We start from the raw sequence: 14,461 nt of genomic DNA, 5'->3' as shown, positions 1-14,461 counted from the left end.
GAGGTTGAACAATATTTGTGTCTTCTGAAACCAAAATTGGTGTTGAGTCAGCTCATAGCCTGCAAATCAAACAGAAATCTTTGAAAAAGTACATGCAATGAATTAAAAGTATTAGGTGTGATTTTTATCATGGATCTTTTTCAGGTTCTTGTTGGGAAAGAGGGACAATAAAGCTTTATCCTCTTATATTATTATTCTGTTGATACAGTTAATGTGTTTTCTATTCCTTGTGTATATTTTGGTAAGTGTTTCTTTTGTTGCTTTCAGAATTGTTTATAATTACTATTATGCGAGAACAGTTTTCTTAAAAAAAAATAAATAAAAATGCTAATAGGAAGAATGTATTTCATTTCCTTAGAAATAACTACTAAACCTCATGTTACACAATGATTATTATATTCTTACTCAGGCTTGAAGACATTTTGCTTATTTTACCTATGTTTTTTCATCTAATTACTTTGTGACCTTTAATAAACTAACTTGTTTTTGATAAATTGAAATGATCTATGGAATAAGGGGTAAATACTCTCAAATTTTTTGCAGGAAGACTTTTCTCTGAGACATGCTGTTATATTTTATATTTTTGATGTTATTGCAGAAGGAAAAGTGGATACTGTGTCTTTAATGGAAAGCAAAAGGTTATCTTTCTCTGGCCTTTGTGTGTATGTGCTGATGTGGATGTAGGCAGCCAGACAGGCAATGTGTGCAGAGAGACTAGGGAACCGGCTGTGGATCGATAGAAGTGGTGTGAAGTGAATTAATGCGAGGCAGGCCGTCTGTCTGTCATAGGATTGTGGGGAATGTGGGGCAGTGTGGTCAGTCACTGCAGAGATCTGCTTCCAATAAATTCAAGCCTTCTGCCTGAAAAGAAACTCTAGGTGCACTCATTCTCCCTTCCTTATTGTTAAATTTTACTTATTCAAAGTAAATGTTCCTATCAAATTATTGCCTCTGGTATACTTTAATTGGACCACCACAAAGCCACAGTTGTGAGAAACTGATGAAATAAAAATACCTTCTATTTTTTTCAGATCCGTTTTTCACCCTCAGTGCAAATCTATATCACTACGGGAATGAGAAATTGCATTTTTGTTCATATTTATGAATATCGTAGTATATGTTTTCCTGAATCCTAACAATACCGTTTATCACTTTCATCCATCTAATCTTCAATAAAATAATAAAATTATAATGAACTCAAATGGTTTTATATCCCAGTATGGATTAAAGCGCTGTATTTTAAATGTTACTCTATTAAAATTTAGTATTTAATCTTTGATTATTAAGTTAATCACACGACATGGAGATCTTCTGAGTTCATATTATTTACCCTTACTCAGATAGCATTAGCCAGTAGGAGAAAAATATTTATGAAGGTAATTTACAGGCTTTTGAAAGAGAAATTTTAGAGTAATGTACCTGATTTTGCTGATGTAGTGAGAGGCGAGTGCTGTTTCAGTCCTTTAATTTTGAAAACTGTGTCTCATATTTACATTTAAAAAAATGTTTTTTCTACAGTGATTAAAAATATTGCAGACAAATAGGAAAGGGAGTATGTGTGTGTGTGTATATATATATGTATACATATATATAATATATATATAAGTTTATATATATATATATGTATATATATAAAATCTCACAGTGAAAGTGATCTCAGTGTTGAGAATCCAGATGTCATGGAGAGCTCACGATAGTCTTCCCTGTCCTCTGATTCTTCCTTCGGCTGCCAGCCACACACACCCCACCCCGCCCCTTTCGCCATGCGTCCAAACCTACTCAGGCCTGTTTTCTGTTCCATCCCATTTTTCCCTTGTTTTCCTCCTGATTCACAGTGTAGAACCCATTTATAGACTCCTATTGTCTGGCATTATATACATTCACGTTTTTCTATTCTGTGAAATCTGGCTTTGGGGACTAACCTGTTTTTTAAGTATCTCTCATCTTTCTATTATTTTTTTGTCTCTCCTTTGTTATAGTATCTGTTTACTTTATCTCACTATCACCATCTCTTTATTGTACATCTTTCCCCAAAGCTTACTGCTTACTCTGATTTTCTTACTATATTTAAATGACATAATTTGTATCATGGGACTGAAAGTATTCAGTTCTATTCAAGACGTGTTTATGAGATGTTCATTATTGCCAAATATTTTGGGGATACTCAGGAAATAACTACGTCTTAAATATTATGGTGTGGTTTGACAAATAAGCTTACTTACATCAAGTGTATAAGAAATAGCAAAGTACCGACATATAATTAATTGACAACTTTTATAATCTTTATTATTAATATGCAAGAAACTGAAGCTTCTCTGTAAGTATTTTCAAAGTGGACTTTTCTTCATATTTCTCAGGAATATTTCATCATCTTTTTTTTTTTTTTTTAAGATTTTATTTATTTATTTGACAGAGATCACAAGCAGGCAGAGAGGCAGGCAGAGAGAGAGGAGGAAGCAGGCTCCCGGCTGAGCAGAGAGCCTGATGCGGGGCTCGATCCCAGGACCCTGTGATCATGACCTGAGCCGAAGGCAGCGGCTTAACCCACTGAGCCACCCAGGCGCCCCTCATCATCTTATTGATAGTGGACAGTGGTAAATTGACTTTTATGTTTCAAAAAGTTCAGTTTAGTTTTCTATGCCAAGAAGAAAGTAAAACAATTTTCTCTAGTCTTAGTGTCTCATGGAAAACATGAAACACTACACTCTGGCATAATCCTCAGTTCTCTTTAGTGACAGTGATGTAGTACCTTCTGTTTTATCAGTTTCTTTTTAAAGTTAGGTTTATTGAAGTATAATGTATATATAGTAAAGATCACCCTTTTTTCAGAAATTTTATTGTTCTTTGGGTTTTAAGTAAATATGGGTAGTCCTGTTCCCCACTTCTACAGACAACATATTTTCTAACATTTATTTTCGAACATTTCGAACATTTATTTTCGGAGCACCAGGCTGGCTCAATCAGTGGAGTCTCTGACTCTTGATCTCGGGGTCATGAGTTTGAGCCCCAGGAGAGATTACTTAAAAAAAAAAAAAAAAAACCCAAACATATATTTTCATTACTCAAAAATATTTGCTAATACCACTTCGTAGTCAGTCTCTTACCCACACCCCTAGCCTCCAGCAGGCATTTTAAAAATTTCAATCCTATAGTTAGTTGCCTTTTACAGAATGTCTGCTCTAATGTCAGCCTGCTAAGAAAAGATGGTAATAGGACATGTAATGATTGCCATACTTGGAGGGATTAAATAACAGTTCTGCTCATCTTTTGCTGGAACTGTAGGGTCCAAAAGTTCAGAAGGAAAAGCCTTTATAATTTCCTCAAAGTGAACTGTTAGTTAGTTTTTAATGATCTGCAACATTTGGATTTGAGAGTTGGTAATAGTAAGGTGGTCTTCCCATTCTTAGTATCTCTTCCTTGTGATCTCCCAACAAAAGTTAGGAATCTTAGGTATTTTGTTACCAACCCAATGCCCAGTTTGAAGTTAGGATAGTTAACTGGTATTTAAAAAAGTGAAATATATGTAATTTTGAAGTAACCATACCAATCTCTTTTTATTGACTGGTACCTAAAGAACACAGGTATTTTGACTGTGAGAACTAATAGAGTGAGTTAAGGCCAAAGTCAAGAATATGATCTAATTTTTTAAAAGAATAAAAAAGGGAGCATTACTGCTTCCTCACACAAAATATTCATGGCATAGTTTGTTTTCTTACTGTATAAATAAGAAGTTCCCTGTGGCTCTTTCCGCCCCTTTTTTTTCTTCAGGTGCATGATAGTAAAGGTACCAAGAGAGTATGTAGAAGGAGCACTGTTGCAGTGGTTCATCTGGAATGTTAGAAGGAGACTTTTAAAAAATAGTTTTATTGAGTATAATTCATATGCCATTAAATTCACACTTGAAAGTTCACAATTCAGGGTGGTTTTTTTATTTTGTTTGTTTTAAACATATTTACAGAGTTGTGCAACCCTTACCCCTCCCTCCAGTAACCCTCAGTTTGTTGCCTGTGATTAAGAGTCTCTTATGGTTTTTCTCCCTCTCTGGCTTTGTCTTATTTTATTTTTTTTTCTCTTCCCCTATGATGCTTTGTTTTGTTTCTTAAATTCCATCTGTCAGTGAGATTGTATGATAATTGTCTTTCTCTGATTGACTCATTTCGTTTAGCGTAATACCCTCCAGTTCTATCCACATTGTTGCAAATGGCAAGATTTCTTTCTTTTTGATGGCTGAGTAATATTCCATTGCATACAAAAGGAATTCTGTACCTATGGTATCATTCTCACTTTCCCCCACTCCCAAGCCCTAAGTACACAAATATACTTTATAGATTTGTCTATTTGGAACATGTCATGTAAATGGAATCATATAACATGTGATGTGTTCTGACTGGCTTCTTTTACTAATACTTCATTTCCTTGTATTGATGATTAATATTCCACTGCATGAATATATCATGATTTGTCATTCAATAAATTGTGATATATTTATACATTCATTCATCAGTTGATGGACAACTCAGATTGTTTACACTCTTTGACTTTTATGAATAATGCTGCTGTGAACATTCATATACAAGTCTGTGTGGACGTAGGTTTTCATTCCCTTGGAGTACAATTGCTAGGTTACCTCTGTTTAACCTTTTGAGAAACTGCCGGACTGCTTACCGTAGAATTTTCAGAGTTCCTTACATAGGGGCACCTGGCTGGCTCAGTCTGTAGAACAACTCTTGATTTTGGGTTTCTGGTTGGAGCCCCCTACACTGGGTGTAGAGATTACTTTAAAAATCTTTAAAATGAAAAAACTTAGAGTTCCTTACATAGTTTGGCTGCTAGTCCCTTGTTGGATATGTGGTCTTTGAATCTTTTGTACTAATCTACAGCTTGTTTTTCATTTTTTAAATGAGATTTTATGTGGAGCAAAAGCATTTAATTCTAATGAAATCCACTTTGGCATTTTATTTTTCTTTAAAAAAAAAAAGATTGTGCTTTTGGTAGCATGTCTAAGCATAGATCTCAAGGATTTTCTCTTTTTTTCTAAAAGTTTATAATTTTATGTTCTACATATAAGTCCATGATCCATTTTGAGTTAATTTTTATAGAAGGTATGAGCCTTACGTTGAGGTTCATATTTTTGCCTATGGATGCCCAGTTCTAATAGCCCACTTGTTGATGAGATCATCTTTCCTCCATTGAATTGCTTTTGTACCTGTCAAAAATCAGTTGTGCATATTTGTATCATCTTCTTCCTGGTTCTCTGTTTTGTTCCATTTACCTGAAACCACATAGTTTTAATAAATGTAACTATATAAGAAGTTTGGAAATGGAGTATATGGGTTTTTTTTCTACCTTTTCCTTTCCCTCCTCCCAAAGTTCTAGCTATTCTAGTTCCTTTGTCTTTCCATATAATCTTTTTCATTTTATTTTATTTCTTTTTTTAAAAAATTATTTTAAAGATTTTTTTTTTTTAATTTATTTGTCAGAGAGAGAGTGAGCGAGAGTGAGCACAGGCAGATAGAGTGGAAGGCAGAGTCAGAGGGAGAAGCAGGCTCCCCGCGGAGCAAGGAGCCCGATGCGGGACTCGATCCCAGGACGCTGGGATCATGACCTGAGCCGAAGGCAGCTGCTTAACCAACTGAGCCACCCAGGCGTCCCATTTTATTTTATTTCTTTTCAGTATTCCAGCATTCATTTTTTATGCACCACACCCAGTGCTCCATGCAATATGGGCCATATAAATTTAAAATAATTTTGTTTGTATCTACAAAAAAATGGTGCAAGAATTTTGATACAAATTGGATTAAACCTGTGTATCAATTCATGGAGAAGTGATATTTCTACTGTTTGTTGAATCTTTTCAATACATAACCATGACATGTCTTCCCATTTCATTTATTTAGATCTTCGATTTTCTTCATCAGTATTTTGTGGGTTTCAGCATATAATTCTTGTTGTATATTTTTGTTTCAGATTTATTTATTAGAGAGAGAGAGAGCTAGTGAGTGAGCAGGGGTGTGGGGTGGAGGGAGAGAGAATCTCAAGCAGTCTCTCCGCTGAGCGCAGAGTTGGATGAAGGGGTTGATGTCGTAACACAAGATCATGACCTGAGCTGAAATCAAGAGTCAAGTACTTAACTGAAAGCCATGTAGGTGCCCCTGTATATGTTTCTTTTAGATTTACATTTAAGTATTTCAGCTTTTTGAACCATTGTTAGTAGTATTTTTAAAAAAGATTGTATTTATTTATTTGACAGCAAGATAGAGGGCACAAGTAGGCAGAGAGGCAGCCAGAGGCAGAGGGAGAAGCAGGCTCCCCGCTGAGCAGGGAACCCGACATAGGGCTCGATCCCAGGCCCCTGGGATCATGACCTGAGCTGAAGGTAGCTGCTTAACCAACTGAGCCACCCAGGCGCCCCAAGTAGTATTTTTTTAAATGTAGCTTCATTGCCAGCATATAAAAATATAATTAATATTTTTTTTCTTATATTCTACAGCCTTGCTGAGCTCTCCTATTGAATTTTGTTTTTGTTTTTCTTTTGTCTGTTCCTTTGGATTAGCTATGTGGATAGTCATTTTATTCTTAAGTAGGGATAGTTTACTTCATTCATTCCAAACTGTATCCATTTTCTTTTCTTGCTTTAGTACACTGGCTAGAAGTTCCAGTGCTCTGTTAAATAACAGAGATCAGTGGGGACAGCTTTGCTTCATTTTTGGTCATAGGAGGAAAGCATTTGGTCTTTCACCATTAAGAACAATGGTACAGATTTTTAGCAGTTGCTCTTTATTAAGTGAAGAAATTCCCCTCTGTTTCTGTTTTTCTGAAAGGTTTCTTTTTTTATTCATGGGTTGATGTTGAATTTTATCAAATGATGGATATGATCATATGCTCTTTTTCTTCTTTAGCCTGTTAATATTTTGGTTAGGTTGATTTGATTTTGAACATAGAACAGACTTCCATCCCTGGAGTAAATCTCAGTTGATTATGGTGTATAATTCTTCATCTGTGTTGTTGAATTCTGTTTCCTTACATTTCAGTTAGGACTTTTGAGACTAAGTGATATCAATCTGTAGTTTTCGTTTTTCTTTTCTTTACATTTTCTTTCTTTCTTTTTTTTTTTTCTCTCAAGAGTTAAAGGATCTTATAACTTTGTCTTGGAAAGCATAAATCAAAGAACCAGTTTCAGCATCTTGGTCTTTGAACCTGGTTACTTTGAGAAAAGTATGTTTGCACTTTAAGCTCTGTCCCAAAGTATTGACTACCCACAGTTGACTGGTCACTGGGCACAGCACAAGAATTTCATGATGGGGCTTAACAGCGTCAGTATTGTGTGAGTCCATGAGTTTTCATGGTTATGCTGTGATGTTTGTCATACCTCCTATCCTGCCCTGAGCAACTCATTCCCTGGAAAACTTCACGGTGAAAAGGATATTGGGGTTTGAAATCAGAAAACCTGTGTGTCAGCACTTGTTCTCAAATTTAATAGCTGTGTTATGTTGAACAGTTACTTAACCTCTTTTTTTTTTTTTAAAGGTTTTATTTATTTATTTGACAGAGAGGAATCACAAGTAAATGGAGAGGCAGGCAGAGAGAGAGAGAGAGAGGGAAGCAGGCTCCCTGCTGAGCAGAGAGCCCGATGCGGGACTCGATCCCAGGACCCTGAGATCATGACCTGAGCCGAAGGCAGCGGCTTAACCCACTGAGCCACCCAGGCGCCCTTACTTAATCTCTTTAATTAAATGAGATGAATTTAAATGGATTTATACACTTGTTACTACATAAATACTAGCATAAATCTCTGAGAGATTTCAGAGGTTTATATTTTGATTTAATCTGACATAATCTTTGATTTTGTGTTTAGGCACTAAATCGTTAGAAATGTGGCATTTACCTAATTTCCTCCCCCTTAGGATTATTTTAATGAAAGCCATTTTAAATTAAGTAATTAACTGCATAGTATTTTTCTAGTAATCTCGCTCCCTTTTTTAAAAACTTTTATCTTGAAAACCCAGCAACATGACACTGCAGAGGGATGTGGCATTATTTGGCATTCATCAGTGACCATTGAATTTAGCACTACTCATTTTTTTATTAGATCAGTTCTGAACAAAGTAGTCATACTAACATGGTGTGTCCTCCTTCCCAAATGGATGTCATTAAGCCTTAGAACTATCTACTGGTAGATCTAGTTCTGGGTCATTCAGGTGGTTCAAGACTAAGATTTTTCCTCTCTTGATAATTGGTAAACCTGAGGCAGCAAGATTGAATTTCACATAGAAATGTTTAAGTTAATACACCTTCGGGAAAAAAGAAGTCCTTGAATATTTATAGCTTTTGATTTTTGAAATATTTTGATGGATACTATGCTTGTAATTATTGAAGTACTTATTTAAAAGATTGATTAGACGGTTCAATTCCTAAAGTACTTCCAATGGTGAAATTTCTGTATTTCGTGATTTAGTAATATCTGTTGATAACTGTATGCAAAATATTGAGACACCCTACATCCATTACCAAATTAGAAATAAGGTAGTAGACAACTAAATATATCTTCAAGCATGGGAAAATAGTGTATAAGGAACAGACATATGTAACAGTTGGCAATTCCCAGGTGATTTATAGAATGGAAGCTTCTGGCCCCCAATCTAGTACAAGCTGTCTGCTTCAGTTAGGTTCTTTCAATGGGATAATGATCAGATCTCATATCTAATTCCTCCAGAGACAGAGATAGCATCCACTTCGGGTCAGTGTATTTTAGGTCTCTTACAGAGACCTAGAGCCCCTGTCATCATCCCTCCTTCCAGTCCTTAAATTATAAGCAAGCTAATATTAGAAAGAAGTAAACTTTTAAAACGGTCTTGTACTTTCTAGGCTTTTTTTTTTTTTTCTCTCTGTGTAGCATGATTATGTCTAGGTTACCTAAAGTAACTGAAGCAAAAATGTTGGAAGGAATCAAGTAAAAATGTAATTTATTGAAACATCCTTCTGTTTTTTCAAGATCTTAAGTTAGTCAAGTCTGTACCCATGTGTATATGTATGTATGTGTGTGCATATATAAAGAGAGCACACATGAATATTGTGTTCATTAATTTGTGTCTTAGCCTAATTGTCGTAAACATATTGTATTTTTTGTCATTTATTGCATCTGTATCCATTAAGTAAATTTAAAAGTTTAAGGTTTTGGTTCACCCTTCTTTTAGTTTTTTAAAACGAAACCTTGTGATTACATGTGTTCTAGCTGGAGTCTCAGCAGAAGCCATGCAGACTATCAGCACTGCTCCTGATACCTTGGGGCCAGAAGCCAAAGTCCAGGAGGAAGAGCATGACCTTGCAGATGATGACATCACAACTGGTAAGCAGGGACAGCTTTAACATAATCTGGATGAACTTTGTCCAAAATTGGAAAATGCTTTCAGATCATTTGTAAGGGGATTAACTATGTTGATGGAAAAGGTGGAAACTTGTATTAATGGAGGGTTTAGTTTTATGAGACTCTTTAGTGTCCTTTTTGATCTTGAAGTGGAAAGAAGCAGAACTGTTTATTTGGTCTAGGTTTTTCATTGTTGCTATAACAATGAACCTGCTAGCTGTGTATTTGATTTCCTGGAGACCTTCTAATTCAGAGGCTAGGATCATTACGAAAGCCTTGAAATGTGTAGAGGAATAGACCTATTATGTTATGAAAGGTTTTGCAATTATAGGTAAACTGCAAAATACTGAAGTCCTAATGGCAATATATGCAATATATAGGCTGTGTGAGGAAGCTTACAGATATTTTCTGTACCTATAAAATGTGAGTGGGTGCTTTTTTTTTTTTTAAGATTTTATTTATTTATTTATTTGACAGACAGAGATCACAAGTAGGCAGAGAGGCAGGCAGAGAGAGAGGGGGGAAGCAGGCTCCCTGCTGAGCAGAGAGCCCGATGTGGGACTCGATTCCAGGACTCTGGGGATCATGACCTGAGCCCAAGGCAGATGCTTAACCCACTGAGCCACCCAGGCGCCCCTGGGTGCTGCTTTTTAAAGTTATTTATGTTGTGTAGATATTGGCCATTCTTACCTGTATTAATTATTACATAAATAAACTTATAAAGTAAAATTTAAGAAAGCCATATTCCACATATGTTCCATATTGTGTGTGTTTTATGTTCATCTATGTTCAGCCTCTCTTTTATAGACTTAAATCAGTTTTAGTTACTGGATCTCCAAATGCATCCAGCTCTTTTAATGTACAGAGGATTAAAAACAACCCACTATAAATATTTTTATTGGTATTAAGAATGATAAACTTTTTTTTTTCCTATGGATGGTTATTATGTAAAATCTGACCATTTAAATCTGTAATTACTATGAAGCAACAAATAGTAATTTAATAGTAAATAATTTGAAAAGAAGCATGCCCAGGAAACATCAGGACAATTTTCAATAAAAACTAAAGGGAAAAAGAAAACCAAAAACTAAAGGGAGTTTTTTTTCTTCTAAAGCTCTGTATGGCAGGTTCTTTACTGTCTTTCACAGAAGGAAGTTGAAGGAGCCTAATGATCTCCCTTGAAAATTTACAAAGCATACAGAACAATTACAAAATCTAGAGCCTTGTGCTACTGCTGCAAATAAATTGTTGACTAAAGTGGGTTAACATCTGGTTTCCACTAAAAATGGTGGTGCCCAGTACTTGCTACTTTTTAATCCTTTTAAGGTGTTAATTCATTGATTTAAAAAAATTTCAACTTAAATATGAATATAAATGTTTCCAGAAACTTCCAACTTTCCTGAAAGTCATTTGGCTCTTCACAATTACGAAATTGTGTCGGTAGGTACAAAAGGAAATTCTTTTACCTGTAGATCTTTTTTAACTAGTTCTCTATTGTTTTCATTATTTTTAAAAATATTATAGGTATGTTTTTCCCTGTTATTTTTATTTTATTTTATTTTTTTAAGATTTTATTTGTTCATTTGACAGACACAGATCACAAGTAGACAGAGAGGCAGGCAGAGAGAGAGAGAGGGAAGCAGGCTCCCCGCTGAGAGAGAGCCCGACGCAGGGCTCGATCCCTGGATCCTGGCATCATGACCTGAGCCGAAGGCAGCGGCTTAACCCACTGAGCCACCCAGGTGCCCCTCCCTGTTAGTTTTAAAGGCCTTCTAGACTATAAAAAGTAGTGGTTTAATTCATAGAGGAAAAGAAGTTGTCTTTGTAGCAGTAGAATAACTCAATTTGCGTTCTGGAATAAAAGCTAAATTTTTGAGCTTTCAAAAAAAGCATTATTAAATCAGTACATTGAAATTTTGAATTATGCACTACCAAAGTCATGAAACTGCAAATAACACTTGACCATGCTTTTATTGTTGAAAAAAATCAAGAAGTGGGGCACCTGGGTGGCTCAGTTGGTTAAGCGAATGCCTTCGGCTCAGGTCATGATCCAGGAGTCCTGGGATTGGGTCCTGCGTTTGGGCTCCCTGCTCAGCAGGGAGTCTGCTTCTCCCTCTGACCTTCTCCCCTCTCATGCTCTCTCTCACACACTCTCTCTCAAGTAAATAAATAAAATCTTTAAAAAAGAAAACCAAGAAGCTTAAAAATGAAAATCTCATTTGGAGAGTCCATTAATGCTACATAAACTATATTTTAATCTGTACAAAGTTAAATATATGTGATGAGTGGTTTTGATCAATTGATTTATTCATTTCATGGCATGGGTACTAGAGGCAAGAATGGTCAGAGAATTTAAATAACTAAAAAAGGCTTCCTTAACGTGTTGTCGAAGCAGCCAGCGTGCTGCAGTCTGTAGATCGTTCAGGTTACCTTTGAATTGTGAGACTTGATTAAGATGTGGTATAGATTTTTGTGAGGGTTTAGAAGAAAACCATATTTCTTTTTATTGACTAGAATTCCATATAAATTACATTATGAAAAATATGGTTGATGCGTTGAGAGAAACCTGTTTCAGGCCAATAATCTTATTCTGGGATAACCACCATTGTAGAGCACAAGTACTAGGGAAGGGAGATCTGGACAGTTTAGCCATTGATTTTGAAAAATCTGGGGTTTTGTTGTTTACTTAAAAGGAATTGTTCCATTAATATCTTCCCATAAGATAAATAGAAATCATATCATGGCAGACATACTTGCCTGTATTTTGAACGCATTCTGATTTAGAAGTTCTAGTTTAGCTAATATGCATCACTATATTAATTTTGTATTTGTAGCAATCTGGGACTTCATTCTTTAATTACCTTAATTAAACAACTGACCGAGATACCAGTTAAATATGAAATATGATTTAGTGCTTACATGGAATAATTATTTTTGAAATTTTTCTTTTTAATGAGAAAGCATGAGATATGAATGTTATCTTAGGACACTGATCTGAGCCTAGCAGGCTTTGTTAGTGTTCGCCTTATAAAAGGAGAGAAGCATGGATAAAGCTATATAAGTGTTAGCTATGATCAATTGGAACTAATTAAATTTATTTGAAATGAAGAGTCTTAACTGGAAGAGAACAGCTGGAAAAACTGGGAAGAAAAAATTGAGTCTTGATTGAGACAATTTAAACCTTCACCCTGTCATTTAAGAAATATACGGCAGCTTCTTTCTATATCTTTCTTTTTAAAGCTAATATATATTGATCGGCTCTACAAAGTAATGCCAGTGTGCCGTGGTCAACACACATACTCTGTTTTACTCAGCGTTCTGTCTTAAGGTTCATCAGATTTTTTCCTTTAACCAAATGTTTTCAATTACACATCAAAGCTGTATGAGCCATTTTCACAGATTGATACAGTTTTTATGTAGAAAAAATGTTAAAACCTATTTCTTGTAATTTTTTTATATTAAAGTACAGTATGCATAGGAAATACACTTTTTCATTGGAATTGCTTCAGGTTTTGCAATACTCTGTTTATGAAAATCTGTTTTAACAACAATATTGGTATTTTCTTTACAGTAGAAAGAATAGCATTGATTGTTTCGAGAGTATACTTTCAGCATCACATGAATATTACTGTATACATGTGTTTGCTTTTGTTTGTACAGTATACTTTTGTTTTTAGTATTGTAACTTAAATGTTTATTTAGATATATGGTCATTATTTGTAAATAATATATGCTTGTTTTCATTACAATATTAAATAGGTCATAATTATATTTATAGAGCAAATCTCACTAAAAACTGACTTATGTAAGAAAAATTTTAGATAAACTATAATCTTTTTTTAAAGTAGACCTTTTAGGTGACATAGTTAATTACATAGTTTTTATCATGATAAACGATTGGCATTCTGAATGACGATGAAGCTCTACGTCCCCTAAATGTTGCATTTTAAAACAGCGTACCCCTAATTGCAGTTAAAAAGAATTTTGGAAAGATTCCATTCACAAACCTGCATGGATCCCTTTAAGAAAGTCACTCAATTCTTCTGAGGGTCATACTGCAGTATCCTGCCCCTTGTTCAGTACAGCATGGACACACTGACCATGTAATAGTGATAAAGGGTCAGAAGTCACTGACATTGTCAAGAAGAGACTGCTTTATAGTAGATCAGCAGAATAGTTGACAGATTCAGCTGCTTACAACAAAAGCAGCAATGATATATGGATTCAGATGGGAGTGTTGCTTGTATTTGTTTTATTTCTTGCAAAATTTAAACGCAGTTTAAAAAAATGACAAATGCTGTGGAAAAAAGAAAAAATGGAGAAGGGTAAGAGAAATGGAAAGTAACATTTACTGACAATTTATTAAGTATGACTATGTACTAAGCACTTTACCCTTGACTAGCAACATTTTGAAGTGGATACTGATAGTTTTCTGGACAATATACAGACGAGGAAACAAAGTGAGAGAGCTCACTTCCGCAGGATCACATACTTAATACCTGGTAGATCGGAGACTCAAAATGAGTCCTGCCTGACCCCAAAGCTTATGTGCGGTCTTAAATACCATCCCATACTACCTAAAGTTCTTAAATTCACTGAATTTCAGCATCTTTTTTCTTTTCAAATGTGAGATGATGGCACAGTCTATCTTTATTGCTTTGGCTATCAGACATAAGCCTGGTAATTGCTGGATATCTTATTGTTTAAAATATAAACTTGTCATTCTAAATTTAGACCAAGAGATTATCTCCTTTAGAAAAAAACCCATCACTTTTTTTTTTTTAAGATTTTATTTATTCCTGAGAGAGAGACAGAGAGAGCAAGCAAGCACAAGCAGGGGGAGCAGCAGGCAAAGGGAGAAGCAGACTCTCCACTGAGCAGGGAGCCTGATGCAGGGCTCCATCCGAGGACCCTGCGATCATGACCTGAGCAGAAGGCAGACACTTTACTGACTGAGCCACCCAGGCATCCTTATCACATATTCTTTAAAAAATTTCTTCTTCAAATTTTTTAGGACTACTGTGATGTAAGACTGTAAACATAAGTAGTGTTTATTACTATTTTATTGCATACATGTAAGATGAAATATTTATTGTT

The 14,461-nt window shown here is 35.2% G+C and overlaps 1 protein-coding gene and 1 long non-coding RNA gene across 5 annotated transcripts in view; both read left to right on the top strand.

Moving 5' to 3' along the window:
- The window catches only part of LOC309848361, an 801,917-nt gene that overhangs the window by 187,067 nt on the left and 600,389 nt on the right, over positions 1-14,461 (top strand). The window lies entirely within an intron of this gene.
- The window catches only part of WDR7 (WD repeat domain 7), a 362,265-nt gene that overhangs the window by 151,927 nt on the left and 195,877 nt on the right, over positions 1-14,461 (top strand). For all 4 annotated transcript variants that reach the window (XM_082699836.1, XM_082699835.1, XM_082699838.1 and 1 more), the window contains one exon: positions 9,233-9,346. In XM_082699836.1, coding sequence (XP_082555962.1) covers positions 9,233-9,346 — 114 coding nt within the window. The remainder of the gene's footprint in view (positions 1-9,232; positions 9,347-14,461) is intronic.

The sequence above is a fragment of the Mustela nivalis genome (assembly GCF_964662115.1).
Source record: "Mustela nivalis genome assembly, chromosome: 14".
Lineage (NCBI taxonomy): Eukaryota > Metazoa > Chordata > Mammalia > Carnivora > Mustelidae > Mustela > Mustela nivalis.
Note: the sequence above shows the minus strand (reverse complement) of the source record. Positions and strands in the feature narration are given on the sequence as shown.